Raw genomic sequence first — 17,212 nt, forward strand, 5'->3', positions numbered from 1 at the left:
GGACCGCTCTGAGGCGGGAACTGGGGCCATGCTCTCTCAAAGGAAAGGCAAACTACCCAAACTCCACCTGGTTGTAATCTTTTACAAGAACCATTCACCACCTGAGAGAAATTACTAGGTTGGCAATTGGGAAGTCCTTGCTATTGAGCTGGCCTGGACGAACAGAGGAATTGGTGGTGGTAGCGATGATGGGAAGGGTGTGTGTGGATTGTATCACCAGCTTTCACCTTGCCTAGCCTGTGTATATGTTCCTGCTAAGTATCACTGATAGATGTTTTCCCGGTTTGTCATTCTACACTGTAGCATTCTAGTTAATCTTGTTAATCTAAGAAATCGTACAATTGTTTTTGTTCGATATATGCATTAGTAAGTTTTTATTAGCATTTGAGTTTGTTGTGTTTAGTTTTGACAGTTTTCAAAATAAGTTCTGGGTGACTTTAAGCTATAACGCAACTGCACTGACAGCATGGGACATTACCACTGACTGGATGAATGGAACAGTCAATAAATGGAATAGGTTGAGAGACCATTTTGGCAATGTTGAAAAGGCAAAAAAGGGCTATGATGATTCCTTTAAGTCAGGTTTGGAGAAAGCATTTGTAGATGGACGCACAAACTGCAGCTATTCCACTCTACAAAGAAACACATACTGAAAACATGTAGTAGCTGTTTACTAAAAAAATCCAGTTCATATGATTTTCATTGGCTCTGAAAAGTTACATCCTCACATTCTAACTGCATAATTATTAAATTCAGTAAATAGTTCCATCCTCAGAGGGCTTAATGTTTTGCCTTAAAACAAATTACAATGTTTCTGTCTTATTAAAACAACATTAGAATCACATGAATTGGATTTTTGCTTTTCTAACAAAACCTGTTGTGTTATGTGGGATGATTCTAAAGAGTCACTCCTTTAAATTCTACTGAACACACATTACACATTATGTCTATATAGCAATAGACAGCATTCTTCAAGTAAACCTCATGATAACATGCATTAGAAGAACTTTTCTATTCCTCCACATGCCTGGAGATGGAAAAATGAACATGTTCTGTTTGCTGACGATGTGTAGTAATGAAGGAGAGCCAGACCAGCCTTATTACCCAACATGATTTAACAGATCAAACTCAGATTCACAGTCACATGCACTGATCTGAAATACATGTAAGCTCTGGGAGCACGATGCCCTTATTTGGGTGCTCAGGCTGCTTTCAGATTGTTATCAGATGCAACGATACATTTTATATGGAAAGAGATCGTGAGAAGAGATAATGAGACTTGGTTTTGTCTGTCACAATGATGTCGTTTTGAATAATGGCAGAGAAGATAGGTGATCTAGCAAACATGAATGAATGACAGAGAGTCGATGATCACACTTACGCACAGACAGGCAAGAGGACAAAAGAGGGAGACGAAGAGACAGAGAGATAGCAAGAGGGAAAGAGAGAGAGTTAAGGCATTACCCCATGAAGCTCCTTCACGCCATTCGAACAGGAGAGAGAAAGAAGGGAGTAGAGAGTGAGCATGAAAAGAAAAGATTACTCGCACAGTACAATACTCACAGCGGCTCTGACACAACGTCACAGAAATAACACACAGAGACACAGGAAGTGTGAGAGAACAGTTTTCGATAGAATAAGAACTTGAGATTGAAGGATCTTAATCTAAGAACAAGAAAATATTTTCATGTTGACATCATTACAAGCAGTCCATTTTTCTGTGTTTTCCCTGTAATTATTTTTTTTGCATAAGTCAATACATGTTCATATAATCAGGAATTTCTGTAGCTTAGCAGGAAGTCTGTGCAGCCATAAAGAATGAAAAGCAACCTTTTATCTAAATGCCATAAATGTGAAGCTACAAAACCCTGCAGAAGTGGAGGATGCCTGAAACAATTTAAAGTACATATCAACATCAAATTATTCCTAAATAATTAAGCAATACATAAGACATTTAAGGGTTAACACCATCTTAACATGTCGAGAGTGCGTTCAAATTTAGTTCAGATTTGAAAACACATACAAATGTGGTTTGAATCCAGAACCTGAATGCAGTTAAATTCTCTGCCATTCCGAATGCAGAAAATTTTTCCTGCTCAAGTCGCAGATGCCAAAAAAAAAAAAAAAAAAAAAAAATCAGATTTGAGCTTCCTATCAGAATAAAGTCTAAGAATACATTTCTTCAAAGCCTGTGAGAATACAGTTATTAAGCTCAAACAATTAACCTTGATAAATTATTGTTTTACAATAATTTCTTCACTATGTAACACGTACACTAATCAAGAACTGAAATGAGACTACGCTATGTTCGTATATTAAATTGACCTCTGACAGAAAGAACGCAAGCGAAGGGTAGCAGAGGAGTTGGTGAAACTCTTACTCATCATTTTCTGCTACACTCAGCAGCTTGCTTTATAAATGGGAGGAATTTAGCGCACATCAAATGTCCTACAGGGGACTGCACAATTATAATAAAAAGAGACATTTGTCTGGCTGCAGGACACAACACACACTGATGCACCGAATAATCTTCATGTGGAAATGAAGCTGTTTAAACTGTGCAGGGTTATTATAGAATGTAACAGAACTACAAAGATTAGCTCTGAAACTAATGAAAAAAAAATCATACATGAAATGATTTCCTTTTTAGTTTTTTTTTCTCATTTTTCTGTTAAAGCAACATCGAGTTTCAATATTCCATTTTAACAATATTCAATTCAGTATAAATTGTAAATGTAAATGAGATGACTAAATAAGCAATTAATGTTTTCATTTACATACAGTTTCAATATTAATTTTTCAGCAATATTTATGTAAGTAAATCTCATAGATTCACCTTCAGTCAAATAAAGTACTTTTAGTATCAGTAATGACGCCTTAAGGATCTGGTACCTGACACACAAATGAACCAAATGAAATCAAAAAGAGAAATTAAAACTAAATATATATAAAACAAAATTTAAAAAAATTTTAAAAACATTTTAAAACTGACAAAGCCACACTAAAAATGAACTACAACTAAGCTGAAATGAAATTCAAATTTAAAAAATCAATGAATATAAAAATTAGACTAATCAAATAATCTAATTTACAAACATCAAGACTGGTGATGGTGATCACAGTGATTGCAAGGTTTCAGCTGAGTACTGAAATTTATACTTAAAATATGACTTACGAGAAAGCGAATGCCACCAGAGCTCCACTGACCACAATGAAGTCCAGAATATTCCACAAGTCTCTGAAATAGGAGCCTGGATGCAACAGCAAGCCCAAATCCACCATCTTGCAGAAAAGGCAGAAGAATAAATTCACAGCATGTTAAAGACTACAACACTGTAATGTTTGGTCTACAAACATGTGACTACTTGTATGTGAATCACTGTCGCCTTTTTTTTTAGATATTATGTTAATTAATTCCTGATTCCTGATGTGGGAGCCAGATGGCACCCTAAAAAAAACAGACTCGCTAAGGGTAAAGTGAAATCTCAGAGTCATATCAGAGTCAAGCAAATATAGCGTAGTATGTTAAAAAAAAAAAAAAACAACAGCATGATGAGATCCTGTTAAGAACGCCTACCTTTTACAGTGTCTAAAAAAGCTAAAAATAAGTGAGCTCACCTTAATTACCATCTCAAATGTGAATACACCGGTGAAGACATAGTCCAAATACTTCAGCACCTTTCAAAACAAAAGGGAATGTTAAAGTTCTATTCAGAGAGACAGCTTAAAACAAGCTGAAAGAAAGAAGAGTACTGTAATGAAATTACATGTAATCAGACAGTTATACGATTTGAATGAAACACACTCACGTAGTTCCGCAGAGCGTTGGCATTAACCGGGTCTTCTGCAGCCAGTGCAATGCTGCTCATGGCAATAACCATCAGGATACACATCTCAAAGTAACGCAGACTGACTATGTAGTGGCACAAACGCCTCACCCTGCACACACACATACACACAGAACATGAGGTTATTCAGTCTAGCACATACCATGTACTACAACAAAAGGAACACCACAGTGATGTTGCATCCTTGATTCTGATTAATCAGAAGGTGTTTTTGGATTAGTTTTCTAATCCAAAAGTTCTGACAGTAGTTCCAGCTACACAGGTTTATATTTATGTGCGTCATCTAATACGTGATCATTTCCATAGTAACAATCTACACAGGGACTTGTATCGCAGACACTCTACATAAACTGATTTTTTTTAATGTGTAATTGTTCACGTGGTGATGTTTTCTGTGGACTTGTTTATTTGGCATTTTCGAAATGAGTCTCCAGTGTCAGCGCTTTGTAACAGTCAGAGGTAAAGCCAAGTTTTCCGCCACAATCTTCAGAATAGAACATTTGTGCTTTCTGGTTTCTCTTTAACATGACAAGTTGTGTTTTTGCCTTATTAGCTTAAAGAGAGAAAAAAGCGTCTTGTGAGGGAACGGCTGTTTATAGCTGCTATAATGTAAGTGATAACAGGAATTTACTTGTTTTGTGACATTCCACAACATTAAACGTAACTATAAATAGACTAAAACATGTCGTGCATGACATGTCTCTTTTTAATTAATAAAAAAATGCAATTGTTAGAAAATTGCTGTGGAATAAAAGGGATAAAAACACTTTAAATATGTTAAAAAAAACTGCTTTCTAAAATTAATAACTGAAGATGTTTGATAGAGAAATTTTTTCATATGAGGTAAAATCCACCTCATGAATTCCCTTGTGTTTTGTTTTCAGGACAGTAAGTTCTGCAACCGAGGATCTTAATTATTGCTGTGGGGAATATTCTAGCTAGTAATTCTGATAGATAAGGAAGCATTTGCCTGTGTTTGGATATACATAGATGCCATAAGAGGAAGAATGAGGAGATTCATATATGCATATTCATAAACTGGGGCTCAGATCGTAACTCTGTACTACAGCGTTAATGGATACTGCATTCATTTGTTGTGTGTCTGTCTGTAGTTTTATATGAGAATTTATAGCTAAGACAGCAGCAGAGCATGGGCTTTGACCCTAAACACACAAACACCCTTACTTTACAGAAATTTCTTAAACAGCGACCAGTGGCCAGCAGCATTATGCCACTAGACAAGGCTATACCTTAAACATATGACAAACATACACACACACTCACGGGTTATTTGGGCTGAAGATAAACATGGAGCTGTAAGGAAGGATAGGGCGCGGACAGCTCTGGTTCACCTCCTCCAAGTTCTTCTCAGTCATGGGCACCGTCTCGCTGTCTATACTGTTCACTTAAGTACAGAGATAGAGTGCTTATTTAGAGCCATCAAGATTAACAGTAATTTTTTTTACATGATAATACATTTTTGTCATGGAAAATGGAGTCACACTATTATTTTGTATCATTACATATTAAGTGCATACTGGCTATGAGAGTGGTCTCTCCGGGTGGAGAGGTGATGGTGACGGGGATGTGGACCCCCAGGCCTCCTGTGCGGCTGACATTTCGCTGGTTGTCCGAGTCCTCCGGTTTCTCCAGACCCCACCGCTTCCCCACCGCAAGCTGCTGAGAAGTTGCAGGAAGCATATCTCCACCCATTTCGGTTTGTCTAAAGCAGGAAATTATTATTGTGTTACATTGTACAGCCTCAGTTTCCACACAACTCAATTCCTGAATAAGATCCTAGCCAGCTAGCTCACATAAGCAAACCTGACAGGATTTCTAAGAAGATAACTAAAATTCAATTCCTAACACTAGTCTGCCTGCTAAAATCAGCTAATTTGACAGGGTTTCTGAGAGGATTTTTAAGTCATATTAAAAATGCTTTGAATGATCATTGCTAACACTAGCTTGCTTGCTAACATAGGCTAAACTGACAGGATTTCTGAGAGGATTTTTACGTCATATTCATAAATGTTAATAGTCTTGACTGCTAAATTTAGCCAGCTAGCCAAAACAAGTTAAACAAACAGGACATATTCCAAAATGTTCAGGACTGCTAATGCTATACGTCTGGCTAACATTGCATAATCTGACAGGATTTTTTTGAGGTTTCTTAAGTAATATTCATAAATATATTATTATATTTACTATATAAACGTAACTGCTAATGCTAGCTATTTGGACAGCATATGATATCTGAGAAACCAAGACATTTCAGTCATTACAAATCAGTGTGTTTATCCTCTCAATTAGTGAAATGAGAAACTAGCTGGTTGATAGTTAGCAACTGAAGGAGATATGCCATTACCAAGGACAAAAATTATAATACATAATCCTGCACTAAAAAAAAAAAAGTCTTTTTACTGAAATTATAATGGATATATGATGTTATAATGGAATAACTGCAGTGTGTTACCTGTGTCCTGGAGGCTTGCCCTCTTCTCTCTCTCCATTCTCCCTCTGCTCCCCGCCCTCTAGTGCAGACTGCACTTTTCCAGTCCGTTGTCGGTGCCTTCTCCTGCCCCCGTTGCCCCCTTCCTCCCCACGTGAGCTCCTCTCTCCGTCTCCCCTGGCCGAGCGTGAGCCTTCTCTGTGGTGCGATCGTCTCTCACTCTTGGCGCCGGCAACACCATTGCCCTCGCGTTCTGCTCTATGTGAACGGTGATGTCTGTGTTCTCCTCTAGCATCACGGCTGTGGCTGCGCTCACTCTTGCCATCTTTGGCCCGTGTGCCCTCAGTGTCCTTGCTGCGGCTGTGGTGCACATGGTGACGTGAGGTTCCAGTTTCACCATTTTCTTGGGCTTCATTGGAAGTTCGGTCACGTCTCCGATGATGGTGTTTACGTGGGGGCTGGGATTGAGGAGGGTCCATGGCAAGGGGGTCAGGGGGTACCTGTGGGTTAGGGTCCTCAGGTGTGCCTGCTTCAACTCTCAAGTCCCTGGGCTTGTCCCAGTCACATCGTGGCTCCACCACCAGTGGCCGGTCCAGGTGGGTGGTGATGTCGGGCCGTAGGTGCTGGGTGGAGGTCAGGCGAGGGTTGAGTTCCTCATGGTACAGGGCCTCACTGCTGGCTCGCATGTGCTTACGGATCTGTGAGGTGCGCTGCTCCCATACGGACATCATCTTCAGCGAGCGCCGCTGCTCTTGGCTGGAGAAGAGAGGAATCAATGGAAGGAGGAGATAATTTCCAATAAGAGATTTTCAGTCAACCAAGACATGGGACCAGAAATGAACTTTGCCCATCCATGTCAAGACCACCTTTTACTGTCAGTGAATATTAAACAATTTTTTTACTACCATCCAGGTTTTTCTGCATTACATTTCTGATGAAAATTACAGAGCCATGCTTTTATGCTAAAAGTAAGCAAAAAGATGCTTTTTCTGGACTGTTTTGTGTGCTTTTGTTGCTGTGAGAGAAAAGAGGGTCTTTATGGATGTCAGATTACAATACTCAACATGCTGTTTCTTGCCTGCTAATGCCTGTGGATTATGGCTAACCAAAGTAGCACCATGCATCCCAAACACAGATATCAGATGCCCAAGGAACATGATAGTTAAGGGGTGGGTACAAAAGATTAAGCCTGGTCTGATGAAATTCTGAGAGTACCATAAATTTCCTTTCTTGAACTGCAGGATTGATTGCATGTACCTTCTCAATGCCAAATTTTAGGTAATCCTTTTATTGTTGCCGTTCCTCCGAGACATACAAAGGTTGTGATATGTACTTGAATGTAATAGTGAAGCTTTTTTATTCCTTCTCTATGGTCTTGCTGACATTTTTATGCATCTGAATCACTAATCCCAATATAACAATGATAAACTGCACACTGGACATTGGTGAAGTTGTGATCTCATTACGTGATGCTGCTCATGCTAGTGTGACAATGGAGAGCATGCTGGTTTCTAACAAATTCTGCTCTAGCTAATATTTGCCCATGTTATATTAAGCAAGGTTTAACATATTTTCTTTGATTCTAATTAAAGTCATGGCCTAATTTCTCAAGTGTGATATATGCAATTTATTTTGCCTTATACTCACTGTGGCCTCATTTTCAAATCATTTAGCTGTAATCAAAAACTCAGGCGTAATCATAATTAGGAATGCTCTCCTGTTGGAAAGAAAGAGAGCAAGAGTACAAAAGTGCATGCAAGCTCCTCTTTTCACAAATCCCAGGTATAGCTTATTGCAGGCTCACTGGTTTCAGGACAGAAGACCAAAAGTATCGTATATGAGTATTTAAGTCATATATATGTATCAAAATTGCAGCAGATAACAGGTTACTGTATAAACAAGACCTTGGAGGCTGAGGGGAACAAAGGGCCAGTGTATCTACAAGTTTTCACTCCAACCAAGCAAAAGCCACACCTAAAGCTGCTGGATTTAAAGATTTTGCTCAAAAAGGTTTACTGCAAGGAAAAACATTTCATAACATGGGCTGTGATATGCTGTTCTCCACGACAGCTACAAGTACACACATTCACACATCTATGAGGCCCACTAACCTTATCTATGTGAAATACAGCGTAAAGGACAAAATTGTCTTATTTGCTCACTTCTGATTTGTGTACTTTTGTACCCAAACTGTGTTCTCCATGTATTTTATTACATAATCTGCGTATTTTACTCTCTGGACTGTCAAATATGTTAGGCACAAGTTGAACAGCCCAAACAAAGAGCAAAAACTCCATCAATCCTGAATCCTTCTTTCACTTTCACAGTCCTGTTTGTTTATACTCGAACACTCTCTCACTTGCTTTCTCATGATTGGCTGTGGCTCCTGCCTGCCACTGTGCAGTTTGACTTCTTTCATGCCGAAATAATGTTTGACATATCACAGCTGGCGTATAGTGTACACATAGAATTCCACACCGACACCCCTGACACAGAACTGATTATGAACTACTAATACAGGACTGTCAGAGCAACTCAGAGAAGCTAAGGAACATTAACGTATGCAGTATTTTTTCCCCAGACTCAATAATCATGTTGTTTTTTTGTTTTTTTTTTTCATTTCTAATGGTACTTTCCCTGAACTACTTCTGCTTGGCTACTTAGAGGCGTTGTATAATAAAAATAATTGGTGCTCGCTACTAAACCTTGAAAAAGCATCTTAACCTCAGTGTCTAGGGTTTCAGCATATACACACATGACTTCTTTGGTCTTAATTCTCCTTCTGCTGAGTGAATAAACAGCAATCAAGGGAGTTTAGACCTTATCTTATCTTACAACCCCATTAAACTGATGAAATCAAGTGCAAAACCCATGAGCATTTTTTGTTGTTGTTGTTCTTTGGTATTAACTGAAGACAAAACGTTTGACCTGATGCAGAGAATGAAGGATGGGCAAAATACTGTCACGTGTCCAATCTACACATGTATACACACCAACCACAATGATGAGTGCGATGCTGGTGCATATGACTTAGATACATATACAATACAGGTTTGAGTATGTAAAGGAGGTCTCAGCAGTGTCCTTTATGGTCCCATTACCTCAAGTAGTGATGGGCAGGGGAGCAGACATAATTCCTAAAACACACGAACATATAGTCAAATACACACAGACACACACACACAAGGAATTCCCATAGTGCCACATACAAAAGGTTAGAAGACAGAGTGAGACACCCGACAGGGAAAATACAGACAAAGAGATAAACGAATAGACACAGAACAAGCATGAACCAATAATAAAGTTTAAAAAGGAGGAGAAACAAAATAACATAAAATTACATTTAGTAACTAGTAACACAAATGCAATCTTCTTTTCTCGCTTTGTCATGTCTCTAAAGTTTAATAAATATAGAAAATTCACTCCTCTGAAGTGTAATATACATATATATATATATATATATATATATATATATATATATATATATATATATATATATATATATATATATTAGAGAGAGAGATTTAATTCAAAATAAAAGAATAAAAGCAGCAGAGGGACGTTTTCTATAAAGTTCAAGCTCTTGTGAAATTTCAAAAGATTTTGCATGCTCTGCTGTGAATAAATCTAGTCTTGCGTAGCTGAACAGCTCGCTCTGTGTGTGTGTGTGTGTGTGTGTGTGTGTGTGTGTGTGCATGCCCGCAGATGGCAGGCACTCCAGGCTTTGGTTGGCAGAAGTGCTGACTCACTCGACACCAGCGACAGCACTTGTGGTAGTAACACTTGTTCACGCACACACAGCTGGCTCAGGAAATAAAGGACAAACTGCCAACAACACTGCTATGCTAACAGCTAATACTGAACACACAGTTCATCCAGCTAAAACAGAACTAAACTAGAACAACACGGCATTAAAGCTAACATCCATCCAAGTAGAAAGCCCACTCTCCTAGAGCTCTAATTTAGTGTAGGCATGTATATGCATAATTTAGGAGTAAATGCTGCTATATTGCTAATTAGATTGGGTGTAAACCAATATTTTCGCATTTAGTGCTCATATGCTAAGGTCAAAAATGGAAAGAAATCAATGTTCCTGTGCTGATGTAGGTGAAGCATTCATTTTGTTCATTTTTGAGGAGATTTGCTGGCACAGTGGTATTTTAAAACCATTTTTGTGCAGAATTTTGCTAAAGCCTTCATCTATGAAGACCCCATCTAAGCACAGACACAATGTCCTATAAATGTCCACTATTAATGTAAATGATTTAGCTGAAGGCAGCTTATTGAGAATGAGTTTTCACAGACTTTTAAATTTTATTTACCATCTCTGGTTTGATCGGTGAAGTGACAAAATGGCTTCTTCAATGTTTCAATAAAACTGGACAGAGAAGCTGCATTGTCTGTTCAGAGCCTGTGACTTTTGTAAGCTAGGAATTTTATGCAGCTCGATCTTTATAAATATTAATTGAATACTCCTGGTTTAGCCTTAATCTCTAGCCAAATGAGACCCTGCCAAAAGGATAAGGACCTAGGTATATATCTAGAGCATCAGCACCACTTTGCTTTAACATCTAACTAAAGCATCAGGATAAATAAAATAGCTAATGACTACAATATACAGTAGTGTAGAGATTATCTAACCTGTAGATCTAATGTTGTATCAAGTATCACACATGGAAAAGTATAAGAGAGTAGAGTATACATTACAGGAGATGTAGCACATTCAGAGCTCTGATCAGTGTACACTTAAAGTGATTGAAGATGGAAAGATGGTCTTGAGACAGAGATTGACTGCAAAAAAAGGAGGATGAGAAATGCAGGAGCACAAGATAAGAGAGTAAAGAAACTCACGGGGAATCAGAGCTGGAGTTGGAGGAGCCGTGCGACAGCGCACCTCCATTGAGCCTTATAAAATGGCACAAATCAAAGAAAGAACAGAAGGAAAAAGATCGGAGGGGAAAGAAAGAGCGGAGCAGGGCCAGAGCCGGTGGAGATGTCAGTCACAGACTCGGGCCCTACGCCACAAAAGTCAACTCAATATCAACTGAAGCATGACAGACATTTCAACTGAATGAGAAAAGTAACATACTATTTAGCAACACATTTATCCTTCAGGTTTATCCAAATTAACCCTTTCATGCATAAATTTAAAAAATATCCAGATTCTTTACTTAAAAATGCATATCATATAAATTTCTAACTTCTAAATTTTTTAAAGATTTTTCTAAATATCACTTATGTTAAAAATAAACAAATAGATAAACAAAAAAAAATGGCCACAAGAATTGGCCAAAATTTCATTTGGGATTTTGTGTAGCAAGCTTGTAAATATATACCAAGACATGAGACATGAGAGCAACAGAAATCAGGATAATTGTTTATTTTAAACTGCAATATTGTCTTGAATGATTTGGAGGAGATTTATGTCTGATATGTTACTGAAATTGTCCATAAATGTGGATAGTATGCATGAAAGGGTTGATATTATGATTTAAAGATTTAAAATGATTTATAGAGGAAGGAAAAATGTCTTGTAAATACAGTATAGAGATAATTCAGAACAGAAATCTAAACACAGGGTGGACAAATCAGTAGCCCGGGTGTCTAGGACAAGCAAATTTTGTGTACAGGCTACTAGTTTTTTATTCATAGCTGCCTGATGGACAAGTAGATTCAACAACCAGAAAAAGAAAAAACCCTACTCCTTATTGACTTACAAAACTAAACGTTTTCATTTAGTATGTAGCTAAATTTAACAATGTTAACAATGCTGTAATTATAGCTTGTACACTCTCAAATCCCACCATCTGCTTCTACACATCTACACACATTGGCCAAGGCGCGAGCTGGCTGACAATAGAATGATTTTTACAGATTAACGGGTGTACAGGTAACAGACGCAGGTATGTGGAATCCGAGCAAAATTTCAGAGTAAGTTCAGCGTAAAGCTGTCATATAACTCTCCTGCTAGCACAAACATACAGTCACCTTTTGGTTAAACATATCCAGAGAGAAATTAAAGATGTCAGCCAGAATCGAATAATATATTTTATGTGCGATCTCATAGCCAAAACACTTGCCAAGGATTTGCTGACATTTTGTCAAGGGCGTTAACACAATGTATTACATGATCGTAAACCTGTTCATCTCACTTAGGCTGTATTAATGCACACACCTAGCTAGCTAGCTCTTCATACATTATTACATTACTTTAGCTACCAGTTTTTACCCTAGTCACTTAGGTTTCAAGGTAACCATGGTTACAGGACTAGGCAGCACACTGGAGCTTTTATTTGCCTGGTGGGCTAGCGAATGAATTTATGATTTGTCCACTCCTGTAAACTGATAGCAAATCAAGCAAAGAACATTCAAAATGTAAATGTCACTATAATCCTTAAACAAATGAAAAAGACTACTGGGTTGGGATGAATATCGGTATAGGAAAACAAACTGGCCATAATGACATGGCAGTTATTTCGATGTTTTAAGGTTTTTTTCAACCTTAAAGCCCACTAGAGCAACATTATTTTACTTAGAGCTATAAAAATGTGCAGTGAAATGCAATTTACTGGTGTAACAAATATCCTAAATCAAGGATTTACAATAGATGTGATAAGAGGTAGTATTAGTGATAACTAGTGGAAATAAATACTTGAATGTCCTTTACTAGCCTAATGTGCTTCATAATAAGCTGTTTATCCCTTTTCCATCATGACTTATTAAGCAAAATCTCTGGGCTAGAGGTGTTGTAGTGAAGACAGAACAAAAATGACACTCACACACAGACACACGCGCACACACACACACACACACACACACACACACACACACACACACACACACACACACACATTGTACATTGTATGTACATACACATACATTTAAACAGTCCAGACACTCGTCAGTACAGTACTTAAGAATTCAAGACACATGGATAACACTTAGAAAAACAACGTATACAGACAAGAAATTTAGTTGTCTAACTGGTGTATTCCAGCAGCAGTGGGGCTGTTACTTACGCTGCGAGAGAGATGCTAGCAGCTGACATGGGGCTGACTTCCTTCACCTCTTTAGCCTTCTGGAGGGCCAGCTTCTTACTGATGGCCTCCTCCTGTTCCTCCTCATCCTGTGATAAAGGAGGGTTTAATGACTTAATGTACGACCCATGTTTAGGACTCAACAAATCAAATGCTGTGACGTCCCAAGGGACCGATAGTATGCGTGCTCCATCCATGTACTGTAGATACACTATTAATGTAAAGCCATAAATCCTGCCAGAAACGTGGAATGCCATTACTGTGAGTTATTGAGCGAGATGAGCATCAGTCAACGGTAAACAGCCGACACAGACATGGTTATGGAGCCAATAAAGGGCAGCAGTGTATGGCGGGGTATGGAGATAGGATCTCCTCGTGTTTAACCCTGAAAATATAAGATGCACGAGGAGGATTCACGGTGTGTGTGTGTGTGTGTGTGTGTGTGTGGATAAACCACCTTAGTGAGCTCCTGTGCGTTGGCAAGGTTGTCGACAGCAATAGCCAGGAAGACGTTAAGAAGAGTGTCTGAATAGACGTGAGTTAAGGGAATAAAACACACACAGCACTGACACCATGCAGGGCCATCCTGTCACAGTGTTACAACATAGCGCTTGTTTTTCAGCTGAGAGAAGGATACAGTTTCCAAACAGTGTCAGGACGATGAAGTAGACGGAGGAGAACATGCCACTGCCCACTCCTCCCTGAGATTCGATCCCATGATACATCACTGCATTCCAGTCCTCTCCTGTCAGAATCTACAACAGAAAGCACGTCTCTGAACAGACCTGACGCGCCAACAAAAACGAAACATTGTGGATTCAACTTTTACCTGGAACACCGTCAGAATTGCTGCTGGGAAGGTGTCAAAGTTCGTTGTCGGGGTCTCGTCTTCAAAATTAAACCTAAATTACAGAGAAAAACAACTGCTTTTAGGTTACATGTAGAAAGTTTAGTGGGAGAAAAAAAATAAAGGTACATGCTAATATGACTTACTTTTTCAATTAAAAATCAGTCACAAGTATTACTATAAGTCCAAAAAGTTATTAAAAGTATCTCGTTTCAGTTACTCAAACCAGGAACCATCAACTGCTCCAGACTTCCAGTCCTCCTTCTTGTACAATTCACTTCAGTTACCATTAAACCATTAAAAATAATGATGAACAATAAATTGTTCTACACGTTTTTAATGGCCAAGATACTATTAAAATGGCCCAGGATCATCTCCACACCTTTACCTTTATAAATAATGCAAGGAACTATAAAAATGCACGAATATGTCATGAATATGCACTATCACACTCCTTCCCCTCACACAGCCCTGGAAACAGTATGATGTTACCTACAGTATAGAATCAGTTAACTAATTTGTGTTTATGTGCTCATTGTGCATTGCTACTACACAAAGCCGGACATTATATAAGCACATGGCTATCTAGCTAAGTAAGTGCTAGGAAGCTTCATCACTTCTGTCACAGGTACACTGGCAGTCAAACGGTTTTAAACACCTGGAGTTTTTTATGTTTTATTACAGTTGAATCACTATTATTACCTCTCACCAAACAACATGATACAAAAGAGCATTTAAAGAAGAAAAGCTAAATATTTCTGGAAATTATTAGACCGTGGCAACTTAAAGAACTTATATATATCACTCAATGATTCCTTTTGTTACAAAGTACAGAGAATGTATTTCTTTTTAGGGGTAAAAATGCGACTTTTGCGGGATCAGTTTGTGTGTTTATTGAGTTATAAATTAAAAGGTTAACAATCTCTTAAATCTGCATGATACTTGATAATTGTCTGATAAATAGAGTCAGAAATAATTATCCTTTGGTAGGTATGATATATATATGTATATATATATATATATATATATATATATATATATATGTATATATATATATATATATATATATGTATATATATAAATATAAAGTGATTCATTTCTTGTTTTTGATGATCAGCAAAAACTGTCTTGTTTTCTATATTTGCATTTGATTTGACATTTAAAAAAAGGCAGGATGAGTATCCTCTTGATCTTTTCCTGGAGGAGAAACTGATCGACTTCCTTTTTACTAGTTTCCCTTTTGGTAAGCACAACCTTCCAGTGAGCACCTGAATGCAGCATAAGGATGCTGAGGGACTGAGGATATTAAAATTGTTCCTCAAATATGATTCCTCCTCAAATAATGATTATAAATCATCAAGAATCTAATAACCTATCAGTGGGTTTAGGAAACTTCTATGTATTCAGAACAAGAAAAGCATATTGACACTGGCATTTTGATCACCTGCTACGTCTGATGCCGTACACGCCTGTCTCATCCTACAGAAATGTGTGCATGGATGAAGTTTGACACTGAGTTCATCAATTTCAAGCTATTTTGGAAACAAAAAACACAAGAACCCTTTTCCTGAGTCGCTCCTCTTTGGACTGGAATAATGATGAAAGGTCAGAATTGACTGTCCCGTGGCTTTCCTATGCCTCAACTCAATAACATTTGCGGAAACTATTTGTTTATGCAAGTCGCCGATCGTTATGGTGGATCGTGTCACTGGATGTTTACACGTTTCAGCCGATATTTACCTTGTGGCAAAAGTGCACACAGACAGTTCCTCCGTTACACAGCTCCATCAATAATTCATAGCAGCGAGAAATGAAAACCGTGGCTATTTTTTATTCATCCCGATGGAATCCACTCCTATGCTTGTCACACACACACACACACACACACACAAACACACACACAAAACCCTGAAGCTAAAACCACAATGTACCTACAAACAATTCACCCTCGGTAGAAAACTCTTAAGACAATATGGCCTGAGATGAACTTCCAAATGTGGCCGATCAACAGAGGTGTGTTTGCTCTCTGAGGTTTGCTCCATTAGTTTTGCACCCAAGATATGAGATATTTTTCTAAAATGTTACCAGGTTAATTTTGTTCACTGCTCTAGATCATCACACACTCTGTGCTGTTATTTAGTGAACTAAAATAGACAGGTTTATGGTTTCTGTCACTGTATGAAATACTGTAGAATCTACAGAAATGGACAAAAGGATGTTGTAGAGCTAAAAACACTCATAAAAACACTAAAAACACTCATGTAGAGCTCAAAACAGTCTTTCTCAGGCAGAATTATATATTAGAAGTCATAGTTAGATGGATGATAATGGTTTTCTAATTGTATTTATTCATATAGTCTTATTCTGCTATTTTATGAAAAGTAAATTATTATTATTATTATTATTACTATTATTATAAAATTAATAAGAATAATAAGCTTTACAGTGTGAAGTGAAAATCAGAAACAAAGAAACAATTGGTATTCAAAGTAAGCTAGTAAAAAAGAAAAATAATAATATTGAAATAAATAATAGCAATGACAGAAACAAATAACAAGAGGAAATATGTTGTTGTTGTTGTTCCTCTTTCGGCTGTTCCTGTTAGGGGTCACCACGGCGTATTATTGGTCTGCGTATTTGATTTGGCACAGTTTTTACGCTGGATGCCCTTCCTGAAGCAACCCTCCCCAATTTTTATCCAGGCTTGGGACCGACACTGAGAGCGCAGTGGCTGGGGTTTGTTCCCTGGCCGGGAATCAAGCCCGGGCCGCAGCGGTGAGAGCCCTGTGACCTCACCACTACTCCTCCAGGGACCCCAACAATAGGAAATATAAACTTATTAAATTATAAAATTTTAATTAAAAAAATAAAGAAAATTGAATAAAAGTACAATAATTAAATAAAATAAAAGTAAGGTAAAGCTAAAGTGCCACTAAAAGTAGGACAAATAATAAAAGTGAGTTAGCTACTTGCTAAAGTGAAAAATATCTTGTAAATACAAAGGAACTTACTTAGTGAGCCAAATTAAGTT

At 37.9% G+C, this 17,212-nt stretch overlaps 1 protein-coding gene across 5 annotated transcripts in view; it reads right to left on the reverse strand.

Annotated features, from left to right (window-relative positions):
- The window catches only part of cacna1ba (calcium channel, voltage-dependent, N type, alpha 1B subunit, a), a 128,547-nt gene that overhangs the window by 40,675 nt on the left and 70,660 nt on the right, over positions 1–17,212 (reverse strand). For 3 of the 5 annotated variants that reach the window (XM_053228796.1, XM_053228797.1, XM_053228798.1), the window contains exons 15-25: positions 14,164–14,236; positions 13,972–14,089; positions 13,792–13,859; positions 13,317–13,423; positions 9,399–9,434; positions 6,322–7,053; positions 5,387–5,571; positions 5,133–5,253; positions 3,810–3,939; positions 3,619–3,678; positions 3,176–3,282 (exon numbers count right to left, since the gene is read on the reverse strand). In XM_053228796.1, coding sequence (XP_053084771.1) covers positions 3,176–3,282; positions 3,619–3,678; positions 3,810–3,939; positions 5,133–5,253; positions 5,387–5,571; positions 6,322–7,053; positions 9,399–9,434; positions 13,317–13,423; positions 13,792–13,859; positions 13,972–14,089; positions 14,164–14,236 — 1,737 coding nt within the window. The remainder of the gene's footprint in view (positions 1–3,175; positions 3,283–3,618; positions 3,679–3,809; positions 3,940–5,132; positions 5,254–5,386; positions 5,572–6,321; positions 7,054–9,398; positions 9,435–13,316; positions 13,424–13,791; positions 13,860–13,971; positions 14,090–14,163; positions 14,237–17,212) is intronic. The other 2 variants (XM_026931027.3, XM_026931026.3) reach the window with 1 other exon arrangement.

This window comes from Pangasianodon hypophthalmus, chromosome 24 (genome assembly GCF_027358585.1).
Source record: "Pangasianodon hypophthalmus isolate fPanHyp1 chromosome 24, fPanHyp1.pri, whole genome shotgun sequence".
NCBI lineage: Eukaryota > Metazoa > Chordata > Actinopteri > Siluriformes > Pangasiidae > Pangasianodon > Pangasianodon hypophthalmus.